We start from the raw sequence: 20,065 nt of genomic DNA, 5'->3' as shown, positions 1-20,065 counted from the left end.
TTTATAATTCCCTTCCATCCCTCGGATGGTAAGGGAATTAGCCGCCCTGCTCGCGCGCGTTAAGCCTGGTGCGGGAACGCGCGCGGATTTTCAACCATCTCAGCGCTGCGCCTCGCGCTTCTCTCTCCAACTCCATGGCGATGAACAGATTCTCCACTGGCACTGGTGAGTACGTCCCTTTTCTCTCTTGCTCTCTCTCTTCTATTTGTCATGTTTAATGACGAAAATGAGGATAATTTACGATGTATATCTTTATTATGGCTAATATTTAAATCCTTACCCGCGGTGACTCACGCTGTGGTATGCGCCAGGTGCTCGTGGGGTTGTTGATCCGACCATCTGCGTGCAGACAACTGTTGCGCCCCTGAGCGTTTAATTAAAGACGTATTTATAGAGCGTGTTGTTGTGTTCTGCGGATTTTAATAAAAGCTTTGCATTGTTTTGGTTAATGCTAGCCAACTAGACATAGTTGCCCACATGTCATTAAATCCAGGAGCTATTTCGTTGCTAAACTGAAGTTCAATAGGGCAGAACAGGGTCAATGTCTTGATTATTCTCCGAACAGACACGATTCATTTTTAAAATAAATCACACTTAAGTTGAGTGAGCTATATTGTGTTTATAAAGTGTAGTGATCGAGCTAGTAGTTTGGAGCAGTGCTTGTGTAATCTGGTCTATTCCATGAGTCCCCTTTCTTGTTCCCCTCTATCTTTACAGGAGGGAGTAATATGTTAATGTGTGGTGTGTGTACGCGCATGTGTGTGCATGCACCTGTCAGAGCAGGTATGGGCGTATTTGTATGCGTGTGTCTGTACTAACGCGTGGGTGTGAGTATGTGAACGCATGTGTGGCTTGAGCGCAAAAGGGTTTGTTTGCTGACCTCACCGCGTCCATTAGGTGAGGGTAGGACAGTGAAAATACGCTTACAAGGACCAGAAACACGTCAGCATGATATGTTTGTTTTCTCCGACTGCCTTAATTAAGTAGATAGGTTTGTGTTACTAATGGCTGAGTCCCATCTCACGTTTCAAATGAGGATTGACGTTTAGACTTGTCTGACCTCTTAACCTCTACTTTAGTTATTGACTATTTCTGTGTGGGGCTTGTGTTTGCTGACTAACTGATAAACCTGGATCAGCGGGTGTGGTGTGTGTGTGTGTGTCTGTGGTGTGTGTGTGTGTGTGTGTGTGTGCAGGCACCATTTGCTTAAGCCAGCCACCACAGGCAGATGTGTCTGTTTGGGTGAGTGTCCGGTAAGGTAATGGACACCATGTGTTTTCAGTGGAATACCACCATGGCCAGAGATTACATTATTTAAAAGCTTGTTTGGTTAGGAAAACAAGATCTCTGAGTTATGTGGATGAACTAGGTATGTCCTCATGGACGCCATGCATGACTACTGGTCCAGGTTCTGGAAAGAAAGAATGGGTAAAAAAGAGGAAGGAGAGAGGGTGGAGAAGTGGGTGTGTTGATTTAATCTATCAACTTTCCCTGGCATTTGAAACTTTCCCGTAAACGTAGAAAAGGATCTTGTTCAGATGAGCTGGACTTGAAAAAATGTATAAACTAACAAAAAAAACTACAAAGACAACATCCTCATAGACTTAGGACAGTCAGAATGTGAATCAGAAAACAGTTTAATAGCCAAGTAGTTTACACAAAAAGGAATTTACTTTAGTGGATACAGTGCATACAGTAACATACAAGAATTCTAAAAGTGTGTGCAGTCTTTACATTATTATAAAAAGTACGAAACGTTAAAAAAGAAAGTACAATATTTATAACAATACTGTACAGTATGCAATAAAATATAACATATAATATAAAGTAACGGCAAGTCTGAGGCAAGGTTGCACTATTATAAGAATGTATTCTAAATGCAAAAACATTTAGACATAATTTGCCCCAACTGAATCATTGTACCGCAATCTATAGTATATGATGTGTTTGTGTGTGTGTGTGTCCTTTCTTACAGAAGCATGGAACGGGACAGAGCGAATGCGTGTTGCCACAGGAATGAGTGAGTCGTCATCCATCCAGTCAGAAAAGCTGCTCTCACTCGCCCGCTCACTCTCAGAGTTGGGGGCGGACACAGCCAATGGAAACCCGAATGCCAACCCCAACTCTGAAGGAGAGCAGCTCCCTATGGTACGACATTATACCCCAACCCTAACCCCCTACACACCTCTGTACCTGTCCACATAGCCTCTCCCATACTCCTCACACCTTCCTTCACAAACTTCACACTATAATGTACCCCTCTCTGCTCCCCACACATGTCTACACAACCTTTCACCCTGCACTTGTCATACACTTCCCCAAACCTCCCCCTTTAACCTCACCGAAACTCCTCACCCCTCTACTTCTTACAACTCTCCTCTCTCCCTACACTCCTCACACCTCCCCAAAACCTATTCTCTCACCCATATTCCACTCCGTCATTTCCAAAACCTCCAGTTCCCCCAGTAAGCTATCCCTCCTAAACTCTTCCTCCAGCCACAAAGATGGACCCATCACCATATGGGTGTGTGTACTGGTCCCTCCACACTGACAGTGTTTAGCTCTGCCTATCCCTGCCTTAACATCTCCCTCTGTCACACATTACCCTGAACCCTATCATCCAGAAGGGGTCATCTTTGTGATGTTGCAGGAGTCCAACATAGAGCTTGGCCGTGGACTGTTCTTTTCCGATGGACGCAGGAAGGTGGACTACGTTCTGGCCTATCATTACAAGAAGAGGCGGACTTCCCAACCACGCCTTTCCATTGTGTCTAATGGGAGTCTGCCAATGCCAGCAGCCGTGAGATCTGATGCACATGCCGAGCTGGGGGAGGGGCAAGGGGTGGGGCCGGATGGATCGGGGGAGGAGTCTAAAATGAGTCAGGAAGAAAAGGCCCTCATCAGGGAAGAGTTTGAATATGGACTGTTGGAGGCTGGACTACAGATTGAACGAGATAAAGAGGTTTGTGTGTGTGTTTATCCGTGTGTGTGTGTGTGTTTTACCTGTGTGCGTATGTGTTTACGTGTGTGTGTGTGTTTACCTGTGTGTGTGTGTGTGTGTGTGTTTACCTGTGTGCCTTTGTTTGATCAGCTAGGATCTCTGTAAGTGTGGGTTACATGGACTGTGCTTTATTTATCATCATGGCCACAACCAGAACAACTCTTAAGGAGCTATGTGGAGTGGTAATTTACGATTCTGATTATCGCTGATTATCTGATTATAAGTAAGGGTCATGTCTCCCCCATCAGACCAATTAGCCACTGTGTCTGTGATTATTCAGAGACTCAACAGAGCCAGAGGTTGAATTGTTGCCGTGAGGACTATGGATCCTCCTTTGCCTTGACTGACAAAGCAGTTCCTGGTTGGATTTAATCACTGACAACTACCCATGTCGCTTCAACCTCAACCAAAAATAACAGGGCTTCCACCAGAGTGGAGACTCCACACTGGAACAAAAATAAAATTCCATGCTTCACCTAGATAGTGTGGCTTATGTACAGTGTATATGATAATGTTTTCCTTTCGGTCAAACAACTTCCTGTAGTCTAGACTGATCATCTTGTAAAGGTTGCGTGTGAAATCATGTGGTGTTTTGGTTAGGGATTAAGACTGTTGACAGTTAGTATAGAGTCAAACGCCAGATTACAGAACCTCATTAGAGAATGATCCGGTACTTGGAAGTGTGTGTGTGAGTGTGAGCAAGCGCGTGGAGTTTGGCAGGGGGAATTTGGTATTGAGTAAGTGTGAGGATGCCAAATTATTAGCTGTACAGCTGTAATCATTTGTATTAGTGGGCCGACTTTTCCGAAAGCACAATTGTTCAGTGAATTATCTATATTCGGAAAATGAATATACTTACATAATTACTATTTCATTCCTCTAAACATGTTTTCACAAGTTCCCAAAAGAACAAGGGAACAGGCAACCGTGAATACAAACATGTATGCAACACATGCTATCATTGATATTTCACTATTTGCTTTAGATGCCTTTTCTACTCTACTTCTTACATTAGTTGGCCAAGTGTGAACATATGTGCCAAACTGGAATCCTGTGCCAAAACAGATCAAGGTCATAGATCTCCTTGGCTATCTTAAATTCCTGGCTATCATGGATATGTCCATATCATGACTACGTCTGTGTGTGTGTGTGTGTGTGTATGTCTAGACTAAGTCACAAGGAATAGGTTTTATTCGGCTGCACGTTCCCTGGCCTACACTCAGCCGAGAGGCGGAGCTTCAGAAGATCAAAGTGTCGGTGAAGAAGGTGAGTTTGTTACCATGTTAACTCTGAAGTTCACTCTTCATCCTCAACCTAAAACTCCAGTCAATGAGATTTCAAATATGTCTAAATCACAAAATAGAATTGTATTAGTTCATATTTGAATACCACAGTACACCCAATGAATACTGAAAAGAGAATACAAAAGGATTGCTCTCACGGGCTGATTATTTGGGGTTTGGTGGGATCATGTATTGGGCTGTTTGATTCGTCAGAGTTATGAGTTGCGGGAGCGAACGGGCATTGCCGGGTCTCTGATCTCCTTGTGGACCATGCTGAACCAGCCATTCCAACCCGACGTCCCTGACCCACAGAACAACACCAACACACTGACCAAGACACGCTCCAAGACGCTCACACACCCGTTCCTCCGAGAAAAACTACACCTGTGAATACCTGGACATGCTCACACACACACACAATATACACACACATATACACCTCCCCCCCCCCCACACACACACAAATCTCACTCTGCTTACTTTTATTCTGTCCAGGTTTGACATTGAGTCGACAGATACCCTATTTGACAGTGCCACACGCTGCAGAATAGTAAGTAACAATAAATACAGCTACAAATACACACCATGTTCAGAAGGATGAGAGCCACAGATACAACTACAGTGACAGTCTCACATTCTTTATACACTGTCTTCCATGTGTGCCTGTGACCATGTCTAGGTTGCTGAGATATTGTCACGTATTACCTGCACACAAAATTGCCAAACCACTGGTGAGTCTCTCAGATCCAAATGATGACATGTATAAGATCCAAAAGTTGTTCCACTGTAATACATATCAGGGAGCAAGTAGAGTGTCTTATGTTTGATCATACAGTACCAGTCAAAAGTTTGGACACGTGGAATGGGAAAATGTGTCCAAACTTTTGACTGGTACTATACGTGATGTGAACCACGTGATACTTTGCCAATCTGTGTTTTGCTTGTGTGTGTGTGCATGTGTATCTGTATGTGTATCTGTGTTTGTGTATCTGTGTGTGTATCAGTTTGTGTGTGTGTGTATATGTGTGTGTATATGTGTATGTGTGTGTGTCTGTGTGTGTATGTGTGAGTACAGTACCAGTCAAATGTTTGGACACATGGGAAAATGTGTCCAAACTTTTGACTGGTACTGTATGTGCTTCCTACATTCTCATTTGAGTGTTTTTGATCTGGTAGTTTCAGCTGCTAGTTTCTCTACTTTCTACATGATATCATGGGTCAAAGCAGTAGGAGCATCAGGCCTGTCTAACCGTGTTCAACCCTCCTTCACAGGCATCACAGCATTATTGGCTAATGGTGTCTACGATTCTGCCTTCCCTCTACATGATGTGAGTACAATCACACCATCATCATCAAGCCTCCTTTCTAGAAACTAAAGTCAGATCAGGACTTGAAGGTCAGACTTAAAGGATTAGATGTCATAGGTGTGACAATCTGGCCTCTCTCTCCTCAGGGATCATTCACGAGGAAAGGCGGGAAAGATCAACGCAATGATCGACAGGTGAACCTCCTATCTGGGGCTTCGCTGGGGTTAGCACACTCCAGCAGTACAGAAACACAGTTGCTCTTTAATTTTACTAATTGTTCATCCGAGTCCGTGTTTGTGTGTGTTTCAGCTCCTCCATGAGGAATGGGCCAACTATGGAGTCATGCACAAGTACCAGCCTGTGGACTTGATCCGGTATGAACCAGACAGTACTCTCTGTGTTCTCCTGATAATGACCACTATCACTAATTAGCTGCGGATAGAATTAGCTGCTTCTTTACATAACACAATCCGTCGAACATTGTGGAAGAAGTGGAAGTCTCTGTGCCCTAGGCAACACAGTGAGATAACCCAGTTCAGGTACCGTAGGAGTGTACAACCGTGGCCAAAAGTATTGAGAGCGACATACATTTTGTGTTTGAAAAGCTTGCTGGGCCTTGGCATAAAATGACTGCTAACATAATTTCAGTAAGTATCATCAGCACAGGGGGAAATGTGAACTAGTTCGAGCCAGGTGAAATCACTCTATCATTCTGATTGGATTTTAAGAGCAGATTGACTGCTGTAAAAGAGGGGACTATTTGTATATATTGAAAATGTTTGCCCGAAAAAAGCTTTAGAAAATACAAAATGTGCCTTATTGTATTCTGTAGAAACATGTGAAAACCTTTTCCTCAAATACTGAACCAGCAAACTTTGCGAAACACAACATGTGCCATTGCCAAAACTTATGGCCACGACTGTATTAACTCTGGATTAAACCCTCCTCCACAGGAAATACTTTGGGGAGCAGATAGGTTTGTATTTCGCCTGGCTGGGAGTCTACACCCAGCTCCTCATCCCCCCCTCTGTCCTGGGGGTCATCGTCTTCCTCTATGGCTGCTTCACGGTCGACACCAACGTGCCCAGGTACACACAGGCACACGAACATGTGCATGGTCTCTCTGTCACACATACACATAAACTGTACGTTGGAAACACTGACCTTTCACCATAAATATTTTCTTATTCCATCATCTGTGTGTGTGTGTGTTTGTGTGTGCATCTCTCTTGCAGTCAAGAGACATGCGATGACGGTCTGAACTTCACCATGTGTCCCTTGTGTGACGGAGTGTGTGATTACTGGCGTCTGAGCTCAGTGTGTTCCCTGGCCAGGGCTTCCTACCTGTTCGACAACGGCGCAACAGTCCTCTTTGCGATTTTCATGTCCCTCTGGGGTAAAGATAGAACTGGATCTAAGTGGACACATTCCTCACTAAAATCCCTTCTGTCCTCTGCGGCCCTCTAGTCCCTCTGTTCATGTGAAGAATAATCTCCGGTGTTAAGTATTGTGTCTGTGTACGGTGGGGTCATGTGTGTGTAATGTGTCATGATCTGTGTGTGTGTGTGTGTTTGTTTGTAGCTGCCCTGTTTCTTGAACACTGGAAGAGGCGGCAGATGTGCTTGAAACACAGTTGGGACCTTACCAGCTTGGAGGATGAGGAGGTACAAACACACACACACCATCTTCCCCTCTCTCTCTCTTTATCTCTCTCTTTATCTCTCTCTTTATCTCTCTCTTTATCTCTCTCTTTATCTCTCTCTTTATCTCTCTCTTTATCTCTCTCTCTCTCTCTCTCTTTTGCTCTCGCTCTCTTGCTCTTAATTCCGCTCTCTCATCCTGACCATATGACAGAGGCAAGGGCAGGGGACAGCTTAGGTCAAAAGTGCAAAGTTGTGGTGGTCTCAAAATAATCCTCCCAGCTCAAACACTCCCCTCCCCCCCATCCACCAACACACACACACTGACACCGCTGACAGCACATGCCTATAATGAGATTGGAATGTTCTTAAAGCAGTGAGCTAACTGGATGAGGCTCAGATTGTGGGGTCACAGCACACAGCACACGATGAGGGCATACACATGTGTCAGCACTCACCCCACACACAGTCCTGGTCAGGAGAATGTGATGACTCATGTTGATGTCTGTCTCTGTTGTTCTGTTGCTCTCCTGCTGCATGAAGGAGAGAGTGCAGGTAGGGGGTTTCTACTGTATTTACATTGAGTGTAACATACAGTACCAGTCAAAAGTTTGGACACATTTTCCTATTTTGTGTCTTTTGACTGGTACTGTACTTTATTCTGTAGATGTCTAGATCTCCTTGCTACTATCCAGACATCTTAACACACACACTGTTCAGTTTCAATAACACCACAAAGGTCCTGTGTTTTAACCTACGTTAATGGATTACTTGTGTAAGAGAGAGTGTGTGTGTGTTTCAGGACGAGCCGAGGCCTGAGTATGAAACCGTTCTACAGGAGAAGAAACAGAAGATGAAAACAAACAAGAGGAAGAGCAATGTACGGATTTGTTACTTTGTCTTTCATACAATTTTTATTATTTTTTTTGGGGGGGGGGGTCTGTGTGTGTGTGTGTGTGTGTGTGTGTGTGTGTGTGTGTGTGTGTGTGTGTGTGTGTGTGTGTGTGTGTGTGTGTGTGTGTGAAAGAGAGAGAGTAACATGGTTTCTCCATGCAGCAGGAGGAAGTAGGAGGTGGCGGAGAGAGAGACAAAATGCTGGCCTCACAGGTACAACTGCATACAGGGAGCGTGGGGGGGGGAAAGGGGGGGAAAGGGGGGGGAGGGGAGAGGGGAAGAGGGGAGTTGCTAAAGGGTTAGAGTAAGCCTGTAACATATGAAATGTATCCAGACCAACCCACCAGAACACATTTGGCTCTGCTCATGCATAGTGTAGCTATGGCCAAATAAACCCTCAAAATGTCATGTTCGAGACTCTAGGTAGGTTGAGGGAAGGAAGTCTTATGTGTGGCTGTGTTTATTTATGAAGAGGAAACCCCCTTCTTCTTCTCCGGGTGGTTGAGCCCAAAGCTGCTTACCTGCCTCAGATTAGCCCAGATTACAGAGGGAGAGAGAGAGGGAGGGAGGTGTGGGAGAGCTGCTTACAGAGGAGGTTATTGCTGTCCTTTTCTCGAAATGATAGTCTACTATTTACATACGCTACTTGTTATGTAAACACTCATCACACTATGACAGGAGGACATTCATTTCAAGATGTATTTCTTTGTCGTACCCTAGATTTGAGCACATTCAGCACAGTTCATTTATGTCTGGAGGGATTGTTTGATGTTTTATGTTTATGAGAGAAACATGATCCAGAACAGTGTCTCAATATGTGTGTGTTCTCAAGTAATATGTGTGTTTCTTCCGTCAGAGAGAGCCAGAGTCTCTGACTATTGAGGATCGTCTCCCTGGTTACCTTATCAATATCTCCACTATTTTGCTTATGGTAATATTAATACATGTATATTTCTATTATATTAGACATCTCATCATACCATAGCTGTTCTCTTTCACGCCCCTTTCCTTACCTGTCTCTATTTGTGTGGTACCAGATTGGAGTAACGTTCTCGGCAGTGTTTGGAGTGATCATGTATCGTATCTCCACGTTGGCTAGCTGGTCTATGAACCCTGACCCTGAGGCCAAGGCTAGCGTGAGGATGACCGTCACCACCACAGCCATCATTATCAACTTGCTGGTGGTGTTGGTGCTGGATGAGATCTATGGAGCCATTGCTGTCTGGCTAACTGAACTGGGTAATGCGTTTCTATTTAACATCCTCTGAGTGGTGTGGTTGTGGATCTGTCTTGTGATGTGCGTGGTTGTGTCTGCTGTCCGTCAGAAATCCCTAAAACGGAGGCCGAGTTCGAGGAGCGCTTGATCCTGAAGGCTTTTTTCCTCAAGTCCATGAACGCCTTTGCACCTATCTTCTATGTGGCCTTCTTCAAGGGCAGGTCTGTCTGTTTATCTGTCTACCCTTCTCTCTCTGTCTCTCGGTCTGCCTGTCTGTCTGCTTGCCCACCTGTCCATCCACTTTCTTGTCTGTCTGGCTGCCCTTCGGTCTGTGTGTCTGTATGCCTGTCAGTCTGTGGGTCCTACAGTCCACCTGCACTTCCATCTGTCCACCCACCTTTCCTGTCTGCCTGCCTGCCTGTCTGTCTGGCTGTCCTTCCAAAAAATTCTCCATTGTTTCCTTTCCATCCTCCCATGGTCTCCCTTTGTGCAGGTTTTCCGGGCGACCAGGGGACTATGTTTATATCTTCGGAGACTTCCGTATGGAGGAAGTAGGTTCACCACACCACACTCCACTGTCAAACTTGATTTATATAGCGTATTTCATACCAGGAGGCAACACAATGCGCTTTACAGTGGGAAAAAAGGGGTTGGGGGATGCAAACGCTTACGTTTGACACAACTGTTCGAGAGTACGTGTGTTTGTGAAAAATGAAACGTGTGTCTTGTCTCTGCAGTGTGCCCCTCCAGGCTGTCTCATTGAGCTGTGTATCCAGCTCAGTATGATCATGCTGGGGAAACAGCTCATCCAAAACAATGTCTTTGAAATTGTTATACCGTGAGTTTGAACTTCCCCGTCTTGTAATGCACACTCACACACACATACACACGCAACTCCAGCTCGAGCTGTAATTCCTTACATGTTTTCTTTAACACTCTCCCAGCATGTGCTCATCTTCTTTTGCTTCTCTGCAGAAAGCTGAAAAAGATGTACAGAACCATGAAAGAGAAGGATAAAGCCAAAGGAGAGGAGGAAGAGGAGGAGGAGAAGAGACCCAAGCAGCAGTGGGACAAAGATCACGCCCTGGAGCCCTTTGAAGGCCTGAGCCCTGAGTACATGGAGATGAGTGAGTCTCTCTCTCTCTCTCTCTCTCTCTCTCTCTCTCTCTCTCTCTCTCTCTCTCTCTCTCTCTCTCTGTCTCTCTCTCTCTCACTCACTCACTCAATCGTTCACCACATACTCACTCACTCACTCACTCACTCACTCACATACTCGCTCACTCACTCACTCTCTCACTCACATTATTAGTCACTCACGCACCTAGTGTGTATTAAAGTGTGTGTTTGTTCATCTGTTTGTGTGTGTGTGTGTCCACAGTAATCCAGTACGGATTTGTTTCTCTATTTGTCGCGTCCTTCCCTCTGGCTCCTGTATTTGCTCTGCTCAACAATGTCATTGAGATTCGCCTCGACGCTGCCAAGTTTGTCACCGAGATCCGAAGACCGGATGCTGTGCGCTGCAAAGACATAGGTGCTGACCCACAACACAACTGCAGCATAACCATAACACAAACACCTACAATTCTTCTCTCATACAATATAAAACCAACCTTTTCCTTATATCCACGCATGTTATGCCAAGTCAAAACTACAACCAAAATACAACCATGACACAACTACTGACCCAGTGCAGGACTATGTGCACATCGTAGACTACACACACTAACACACTGTGTAAGGAAGTGTGTATGTGTGAACAATTTTTCCTTGTACTTCTACTCACCCTCTGTCTCTGTGCCTTCCCTTTCCTACACACAAATTACTTTTCTATTACACTCTTCAACTCCTCTCTCTGTCTTCTTTATTGCTCAAACTGGCACACGTGCATGCATGTGAATGCTCACTTTCTTTCACACACTCCTCTGTTCTCTCTTTTCATGCACACTCGCCATCCTTCCCCTTTTCTTCTCTCTTGTGCGCATGCTTTCTCCAGGGATTTGGTACAACATTCTGTGTGGAATCAGCAAGTTCTCTGTCATTACAAATGTAAGTGGAAAAGAGGACACTGACAAAGTATCCACAGTTGGTTGGGGCAACAGAATGTGTTTGTCCTAAACGTATTGACTTCCTGTAGCTGCTGAGTAGGTGTGTTGGATTTGCCCATAGATGTAGGCCAACAGGGGTGGGGAGTGTAACTCTACAGTTTAAGGAGCTTGTTCAGGACTCCGTTCAAGACACGGGTGTTCCTTATTCCACCTTGTTCTCCCCTCAGGCGTTTGTCATCTCCTTCACGTCTGAGTTCATCCCCAGGATGGTCTACCAGTTTATGTACAGCCAGAACGGCAACATGAACGGTTACACGGAGCACTCTCTTGCCTACTTCAACATCAGTAACTTCTCCCCGGGCACGGCGCCCACCTCCACCCTTCTGAAGGGAGTCTCCATTTGCAGGTTGGACCTCCGGCTGACCCCGCCCCCACCACCACCACACCACTCCCACCCTCCATCCTCTGTACCTTACTAGATCTTGCTGCTTATGTTCCTGTATCTGAGAGAAATGACTTTCATCAAAGGATTCAGGAACTTGTGTTGGAGACAGTTTATCTTACAGACTAATGATGCCTCTCCCCTTACCCTATTTCCTGTCCACTCCTTCTCTCCTTCTGCCCCCAGGTATAAAGACTACAGGGATCCTCCATGGGCATCTGATGCATACACCTTTTCGAAGCAGTACTGGTCTGTCCTAGCTGCCAGATTGGCCTTCGTCATCTTCTTCCAGGTAGACAAAGGGACAAGTGCTGAATTGTGTCACCCTCTAAAGGGGGAAATAACCTTAGTCGCTGTAGAGAACCTTCACAAACTCTGACATATCTCATCCTCCAACCCTTCTACAAGGAATCTAGAACGGTTACGGCTGGAGAATCCGGTCTGTTCTTGACTGTGCCATGTCTTTGCAGAACCTGGCCATGTTCCTGAGCATGCTGGTGGCATGGCTGATCCCGGATGTGCCGCGCTCGCTGAGAGAGCAGCTGAAGAAGGAGAACATGCTGCTGATGGAGCTGCTGCTGAGCGGCGAGCAGGAAACTAGGCGTCCCAGAGGCCACTCCCCTGAGTGCGCCGCCCCACGCTTCCCGCCCACCTTCGACATCGTGGTGGAGGCTCCGGAAGAGATGGAGAGGGAGGAGGAGGGCGAGCTAGAAGTGGACAGACTCTATCGGCAGAGATGTGAAAGCCTGGAGACTGCTGGGAACTTGGGAGCTGAGAGAGGGGAGGAGGCAGGAGGGGAGGCAGAAGACAGAGGAGATAAAGGAGAAGAAGGAGACCGAGACGTGTTAGAGGAAGGAGGAGGAGGGGAAGAGACGAGAGTTCATGAAGGAGGTGAGAAAGACGAAGAGGAAGCGGTGGAGAAGGGAGGAGAGGAAGGAGGAGGAGGAGAGGAAGGAGGAGGAGGAGAGGAAGGAGGAGGAAGAGAGGAAGGAGGAGGAGAGGAACGAGAAGAGGGCAAAGATTTGGAAGTGAAGCCAGAAGAAGAGCTGTACGTCAGTTTGGATCTGGATGCTTTCATGGATCAGCTTGGCCTGTTAGGTAAGTTGAGAATTGACCACGTATTCTGTTGAATTCAATATTTCATCAAGTATTTCATCAAGCCTTGTAGTATAAATGCACTAATGCAAAGTGTTTTCATCTTTTTTTGTCTGGATGCAGATTCAGACATGGAGTTGCCTACCACAGACTCCCAGAAGGTCTGTCAAGCCCCCTCAGCCCCCTCGTCCAAGGCAGGCTCGCTCCACAGTCTCCAGTCAAGCTCAGAACCAGCAGGCATGGCTCAGAACATCACAATGTTCTCCCTTAAAGGCCTTCCTCCCACAGACCCAGCCTCGAGGTCCAAAGCCCGCAGCTCCACACTGCCTCCTCGCCAGAGAGGCCCTGAATCCGGGCACAGCCTGCCCCGTCCCAGCCACTCCACCAGTTTAACCAGGTTTCAGCAGATGTCGGCACAGGGCTCTCTGCTCCCTCGACACATTCCTCTGGCTCCTTCTACATCCAAGCCCCTGTCTTTCTCAAACACTCCACTTTCCCCCACACATGTGCTCCAGTCCCCTCCTGCCAACCCTCCGACCACGCTGCCCAAGCCTCTCTCCCCCAGTGAACTGTTCATGCTCAAGGGGCCACCGGGTAGAGAGGCAGGCTCAAGAGCCAAGGGCCGCTGTTCCACTCTGCCTGCCCGCCCGAGAGGCCCTGAGGCTGGGGACAGCTCTGCCAAGCCCAGCCAATCCACAAGCTTTACGAAGCTGGGAGACGGTGTCCCCCCATCCCCCAGCGAACTGAAGCGGGACACGCCAGTGTGAGGGAAGGAGAGGTGGGGAGCAAGGAAGGGGGGTGGAGGATGATGGTGGGTGGGTGGAGAGTGGAGGATGATGGTCCAGCTGAGTCTCCCGTGTGCCTGGAGCATCACCCTGTCTCCCCCCCTGCAGCCTTCCCCCTTCCATCTCTGTAAAACTGGACTCCCCAGCCAGAGAAACTGAGCTGTCTAACTCCCCACCCCCTATCACTCCATTGTTGGAGAAGTGACAGGTGCAACATTGATACCTTGCCACTAAGGGCTTCCAGTTTTCGATAGGAAAGTTCTAGGTATTTTCCTTTGTTGACACCAGTCGAATGGGTTAGGATGGCCTGCTGGATAAAGTTGTGCAATTGACAACTTAAAACAGCCCTGGAGCTCTCTTTGCCATGACTGCAGATCCTTCAGACCAAAAAAAAGACTTTTTCTACTGTTTCTGTCCACAGCCATCACCTTAGTCACTGCTGCTCTGCTACTCAGCCCCAAGCAACACTGCTCCCTGTCGGCCAGAAGAAGTATGACATATTTACATGCATAACCTAGTTGAAAAAAACAGATATGCTTGTAGTTGTATTTATTAACATGATGTATTTTGATCATATGAAAACAACTGATTTTATTCATAAGAAAAACACAATTAAATAAAAAAAGCTTTTTTTTACTATTTGTTTTTCTTGTAAAATGCAGAGGAAGGGATAGTATGTGCTTTAGAAATCTGAATGTGCTGGGGTATTTTAAATCCACACTCTGACAGAGTGAATAATCTTGCCAGAATATTAATGGCTGACGTTTGTTTAAATGTTTCAGTAAATCCAGCAAAGAGCATGGTGTGCAAACCTATGTGGAGCCACCACCTGGTTTGAAAGAGGACTGTGCCAAATCACTGTATGAAGCCTCACAATCAGTCTGGGTTTTCCAAGGCCTTGACCGAAAAGGTAATAGTTCAGTACTTCTGTCGTCACATTGTCATCCTGGAAACTATACTATTCTAAACTATACTAACGATCCAGGTGTGTGTGTGTGTGTCTGTATTATGTGTGTGTGTGTCTGTGTAGATCCGATGTAATGTCAGTGAATCACTAGCATGTATGTAGTGTGGAATCAGGCCCTTATGATGTACCATATATCAAAAGAAACTTTGTTTTTTTTTACAACTTTACTACTTGTTCCTGCCAGTCAGCTTACCTGATTTGGAGATGTTTTGCTTCGGGATAATAATATTCACAATAATATTATGAAAATAACTGTATCAATGTGTAGAAGATACACAATTAGGTCGGATGAAGTCTACAAGCTTGAGAGTTTGGGACTTGAAAGCCGTCCGAACAAGCTGCAGATGGATCTTCCTAACCTCACTAAGAAGAACATAATCTGGTTTATACTGCTTTGGCTTTTTGTAGTGTAGATCAATTATACCACCAAGGTAGTAGATTACAATAAAAAAAGTCAAATACAAACTGAGTGAAGATAATATCGAGGCTGTATGTCTGTATACATGCAGATTATATAACTAAGACTCGCACCACTGTCTTCCATGCCTTGAATTTCCTGATGATCGTTATTGAGTGCACCTTCAATGGAAGCAGGGCCTCAGTGATTTACACATAGTTTCAAAGGAAACTCCACCAACACATTTGTTTTGGTTTATTAAAAAGGATATCTATTGATTCCAGCTTATGTTTACTATAACTGGTGTTGAAACGGATCAGTTTAAGACCATTATAATTTCTTATCCATCCAGTCAGAAGGATGTTGTAATCTCAGTTAAGGATTGCAACTGAGTGCAGAGACAAGCCTAATTGAATGGTTCAATGCATTGATGGGTGTGCCCATTTCCCACTTAAATCAGTCACATACATACAGAAATTTGTAGCAGCTTACTATATTGTGTTCATTGGAAATTTCCTTGAATAGGCTAAACTATATTTGCAATATTTTCTGTGTTAGGAAATTATATGAATAAACTGTCACCTAAATGACATGACTTTGTGTGAGTGTGTCCTAACATTACACAAGCCAGGCTGCAGGTCATTTTTACAACCATTGCAGTGTGTTTTTGTACAGTATTAGTGCATGCACTGATGGGCAAAAATGATTCACCTATGAATTGCAATGAAATGAAGCAAGAATAGAATTTGGCATTTGCCTCTTGCACAGAAGTTTTCTGTTAGTGTGTGTGGGTTGTGTGAGTGTTAAAAGTAACTGTCAATATCAAAATCGAATTAAACTATTATTATGTCTCTGAAACTGAAGGAGCAATTAGAAGCCAAACGTCTCTATGTCATGTTGTTGCAAATTCTGATAATCCAAAACATTTTAAGCATACAGAAGATATTCTTCCTTGTGTGTTTGTGAATATGTGTGTACAAGTAATGGTCGGAGAGAATGTTACTGTGATATGTGGCCCAATCAATGGTGTATATAGATGATCCGGAAAGTCCAACAGAAATACCTACCTGAAGAGAGGAATATGTTCCGGAATTTCGATAAAGCTTGGATGGAAGCTGAGAGTTACTACAAGAAAAAAACGTATGATCCTCTCAATAAAATGGAGGCCATGGCCGTTCATGTGTATGTCAACCCATTACACAAAGTCTACGAACCCTTCAATAGAGCCACCTCATTGGCAAGGCAAAGTACACGTCTGGGTACCAGTACCACTCCCTTCACTTCCTCCTCACCAGAGCCTTACAAAAGCTGAACAATAGAAATATAAAAACATGGTTTAAGATTAAGCAGAGTACCTTCAAACAAAACACAAAATGTCAGCCGTGAGGTTTGGGAATGTGACTTGCTTCGATATTCGAACCCTCTACGGTGCAGCCCTTGACAAGTACTGTACACTTCCGCATGAGGAAGAGGTTCTGCTACCGCCTTTTGAGGTGTTTAAAATCACCAAGGTGATGAAAACAAAAGAAGGATCCAGCCTCCCATGTAAAGTTGTGTATACACTGAAAAGCTGTGACAAAATAAGTAACCTACATTGCAAAGTAGCCATCACTCTTCTGCTTTGCTGTAATACTTTACAGAAGAACATCAGTTTTGGATGCCATGTACATTGCACACAGAACACAGTATATTGTACACACGTCACATTGTATTGTGTATGGTACTAAGCACATTGTGCACAGTACTGCTTGATACTTTGAATATTTTAGATTTTATTGACAAAGAAAAGTACTCTGTGTGCAGTACCTACGTTTCCTGTCTAATGTCTAAAATGTTGTGACATCGCTTATTATGTTATGTACAGTAGAGTCTAATGCATGTTTTGTTTGAAGCAATAAAAGAAAAACATGAATACTTGATGGATACATGATCATCAATTCTTAACCTGTGGACTGTTCCTACTTCCTCTCTAATTAATGCTTTGATGTCTGCTGTGACCCAGCGTCATTGGAGACAAGTTTGGAGACCACTAGTATTATCTGATCTTCAATCTGTAAATAAAATGTACTGTCCCCCAATGACAATTTTCAAAAATCTCTGAGGGGGAAAGGGTTGCTCACCTATTCAATGAACAGCTTTAAGTTATGTGCCTTTCACAGTTTGAATTGAGGCCCACAGACAGTAACAGCTGAACAGTTGACCAGTTCAAATCAAAAGGGCCTGGAATACATCCAAAATATGATTACTTTTTTCTCTACCAAGTGGTGTCAAAAGGGCATGCCTTGTCAATCCCTCAAATGTTTGAGGATCACCAAATTGGGTCAAACTGATAATAAATAAATACAAATCTATGGTGACCAGTGATCATCAAAAGGTCAATTTCCTGTCAGTTTGAATGGGCACACTTACAGATGTTCACAAAGCTTACATAAAATCTTGGAACATGTTTGATCTGTAGCTCTAAACGTTTGGCCATAAAATGAAAACCCTTTGTAATGGCTTTGTAAAAGGGTGAGAAGACAACTTTGGAGGTGTTGGTGTCTGTGGGTTTATGCAAGAAGGTTTCTCGTCCGTCCGTCCCCCCCGGAAGGTATGTAGGCTAACAAGTTGAAAGTTCTGTGCCCAAGCGCACACATCACTTTTTTGTTGTTGCATGTGACCACATCATGTCCAAACATCCAAACCCACAGTTAAAGCCTGTACTAATATTACACAAGCCAGGCTGCAGGTAATTTTTACAACCATTGCAGTATGTTTTTGTACAGTATTAGTGCATGCACTGATGGGCAAAAAGGATTCACCTACAAATTGAAATCAAACAATGTTGCAAGAATAAAGTATGGCATTTGCCTCTCACACAGACGGTTTCTGTTTCCTGAGGGGTATGTGTGGGTTGTGTATGTGTTAAAAGTAACTGTCAGTATCAAAATCGAATTAAACTATTTTTATGTCTCTGAAATTGAAGGTCCAATTAGAAGCCAAAACATGTCTATGTCATGTTGTTGCAAATTCTGATAATCCAAAACATTAAGCATACAAAGGATATTCTTCCTTGTGTGTTTGTGCATATGTGTGTAAAAGTAGTGGTTGGAGTGAATGTTACTAATTATAGAGCATTTCTCAGAAGTTAGGAGGCGGGGCTGTGATATGTGGCCCCATCAATGATGTATATAAGCCCATTTAGAATGCAGATTAAGACAGAAACAAACTATACTGACTAAAATATATCCCTACTATTGAGATATTTTCTCTGCTTTGACTTAAATTCGTAAATGACTTAAAATCCCAAATACTTTTGTTGTATTGCAGTTTTATCCTTTTATCATTGTCATGGCGACAAAAAAGAAGCTGCTCTTTGGCATGTTGTTTGTCTTGGGTGTTTGGACAGCAAACGGAGACTTACATAGGGTAAGTTTGACTATTTGATCTCGATGACAAATGTCCACACTGTGTACTAGATGATCACCAACATTTAAGCTTTACTCTAGACAAATCCCAAGCTTCAACTGTATTCTAACTGCCTACAAACTTTTAGACTGTATTTTAGACTGCTCACAAACTTTTAGACTGTATTTTTAGACTGCTCACAAACTTCTAGACTGTATTGTAGACTGCTCGCTAATGTCTGAACTCTTGTGTAATGTATAATGGATTCTCTTCCTGATTCCTCTCAAGGTGCAGCACATTCTTCGTGAAGCCAGCTCCAATCTTGTCTCCATTTACTCTCTGAACATGACCGACAACTCTGTAGACGACGACTATCAGGGCTGTGAGAGACAGATGCTCCAGAAAGTCCAACAGACATACCTAAATGCAGAGAGAGAAAAGTGCAAGGATTTCGATCAAGCTTGGGACAAGGCAGCAACATACTACAAGAATAAATCGTCAGGTCCTCTAGATAAAATGGAGGCCATGGCCATTCATGTGTATGTCAACCCATACGTCAAGATCTTCAAACCCTTTAATAGAGCCACCCTCATTGGCAAGGCGGAGTACACGTCTGGGTACCAGTACCACTCCCTCCACTTCCTCCTCACCAGAGCCTTACAAAAGCTGAACAAGAAAAATATAAAAAAATGGTTGAAGATCAAGCAGAAAACCTTCCGCGGAACCAACGTTGTATTCAACGGCAAAAAAGGGACCATGATGCGATTTGGCCAGTTTACTTCAAGCTCAAAAAACAAAATGTCAGCCTTGAGGTTTGGGAATGTGACTTGCTTCGACATTCAAACCCTCCACGGTGCAGCCCTTGAAAAATACTCTACACTTCCACATGAGGAAGAGGTTCTGATACCGCCTTTTGAGGTGTTTAAAATCACCAAGGTGATGGAGACAAAAGAAGGGTCCAGCCTTCAATGTCAAGTTGTGTATACACTGAAAAGCTGTGGCAAAAAAAGTAACCTACGTTGCAAAGTAGCCAAACTTATTGAAAGAATCCAAAATTAAATCACTCTTCTGCTTTGCTGTAATACTTCACAGAAGAACATCAGTTTTGGATGCATTGTACATTGTACACAAAACACAGTATATTGTACACAAGTCACATTTTATTGTGTATGGTACTCAGCACATTGTGCACAGTAGGGCTTGTTACTTTGACTATTTTAGATTTTATTGACAAAAGAAGTACTCTGTGTGCACTACTACATTTCCTGTCTAATTTCTAAAATGTTGTGACATCGCTTATTTTGTTATGTACACTCTGAGTCTAATGCATGTTTTGTTTGAAGCAATAAAAGAAAAACATGAATACTTAATGAGTCATCGATGATCATCAATGCTTAACCTGTAGACTGTTCCAACTAAAAACATCCTCTCTTAACTTATGCTTTGATGTCTGCTGTGACTCAGCATCATTGGAGACAAGTTTGGAGACCACTAGTCTTATCTGATCTTCAATCTGTAAATGAAATGTACTGTCCCCAAATGAACATCTCTGAGGGGGAAAGGGTTGCTCACCTATTCAATGAACAGCTTTAAGTTATGTGCCTTT

General features: G+C 44.1%; 2 protein-coding genes across 2 annotated transcripts; both read left to right on the top strand.

Moving 5' to 3' along the window:
* Positions 1-58: 58 nt before the first annotated feature.
* On the top strand, positions 59-11,727 carry LOC124477113 (anoctamin-2). Its single transcript, XM_047034677.1, has 24 exons — positions 59-165; positions 1,976-2,148; positions 2,651-2,962; positions 4,169-4,267; positions 4,498-4,670; positions 4,780-4,834; positions 4,964-5,015; positions 5,557-5,612; positions 5,738-5,785; positions 5,901-5,965; positions 6,545-6,679; positions 6,827-6,987; positions 7,173-7,255; positions 7,775-7,786; positions 8,034-8,111; positions 8,288-8,338; positions 8,982-9,056; positions 9,163-9,364; positions 9,451-9,562; positions 9,835-9,892; positions 10,079-10,179; positions 10,317-10,468; positions 10,720-10,872; positions 11,614-11,727. Exons 1-24 carry the CDS (start codon positions 135-137, stop codon positions 11,637-11,639), a joined length of 2,463 nt encoding a protein of 820 aa, XP_046890633.1. The 5' UTR covers positions 59-134; the 3' UTR covers positions 11,640-11,727.
* A 6,541-nt stretch (positions 11,728-18,268) lies between these two features.
* On the top strand, positions 18,269-19,596 carry LOC124477086 (erythroblast NAD(P)(+)--arginine ADP-ribosyltransferase-like). The gene is made up of 2 exons (XM_047034626.1): positions 18,269-18,480; positions 18,748-19,596. Exons 1-2 carry the CDS (start codon positions 18,403-18,405, stop codon positions 19,516-19,518), a joined length of 849 nt encoding a protein of 282 aa, XP_046890582.1. The 5' UTR covers positions 18,269-18,402; the 3' UTR covers positions 19,519-19,596.
* Positions 19,597-20,065: the final 469 nt, after the last annotated feature.

The sequence above is a fragment of the Hypomesus transpacificus genome, chromosome 14 (genome assembly GCF_021917145.1).
Source record: "Hypomesus transpacificus isolate Combined female chromosome 14, fHypTra1, whole genome shotgun sequence".
NCBI classification, from domain to species: Eukaryota; Metazoa; Chordata; class Actinopteri; order Osmeriformes; family Osmeridae; genus Hypomesus; species Hypomesus transpacificus.
This window is presented reverse-complemented; position numbering and strand designations above follow the sequence as displayed.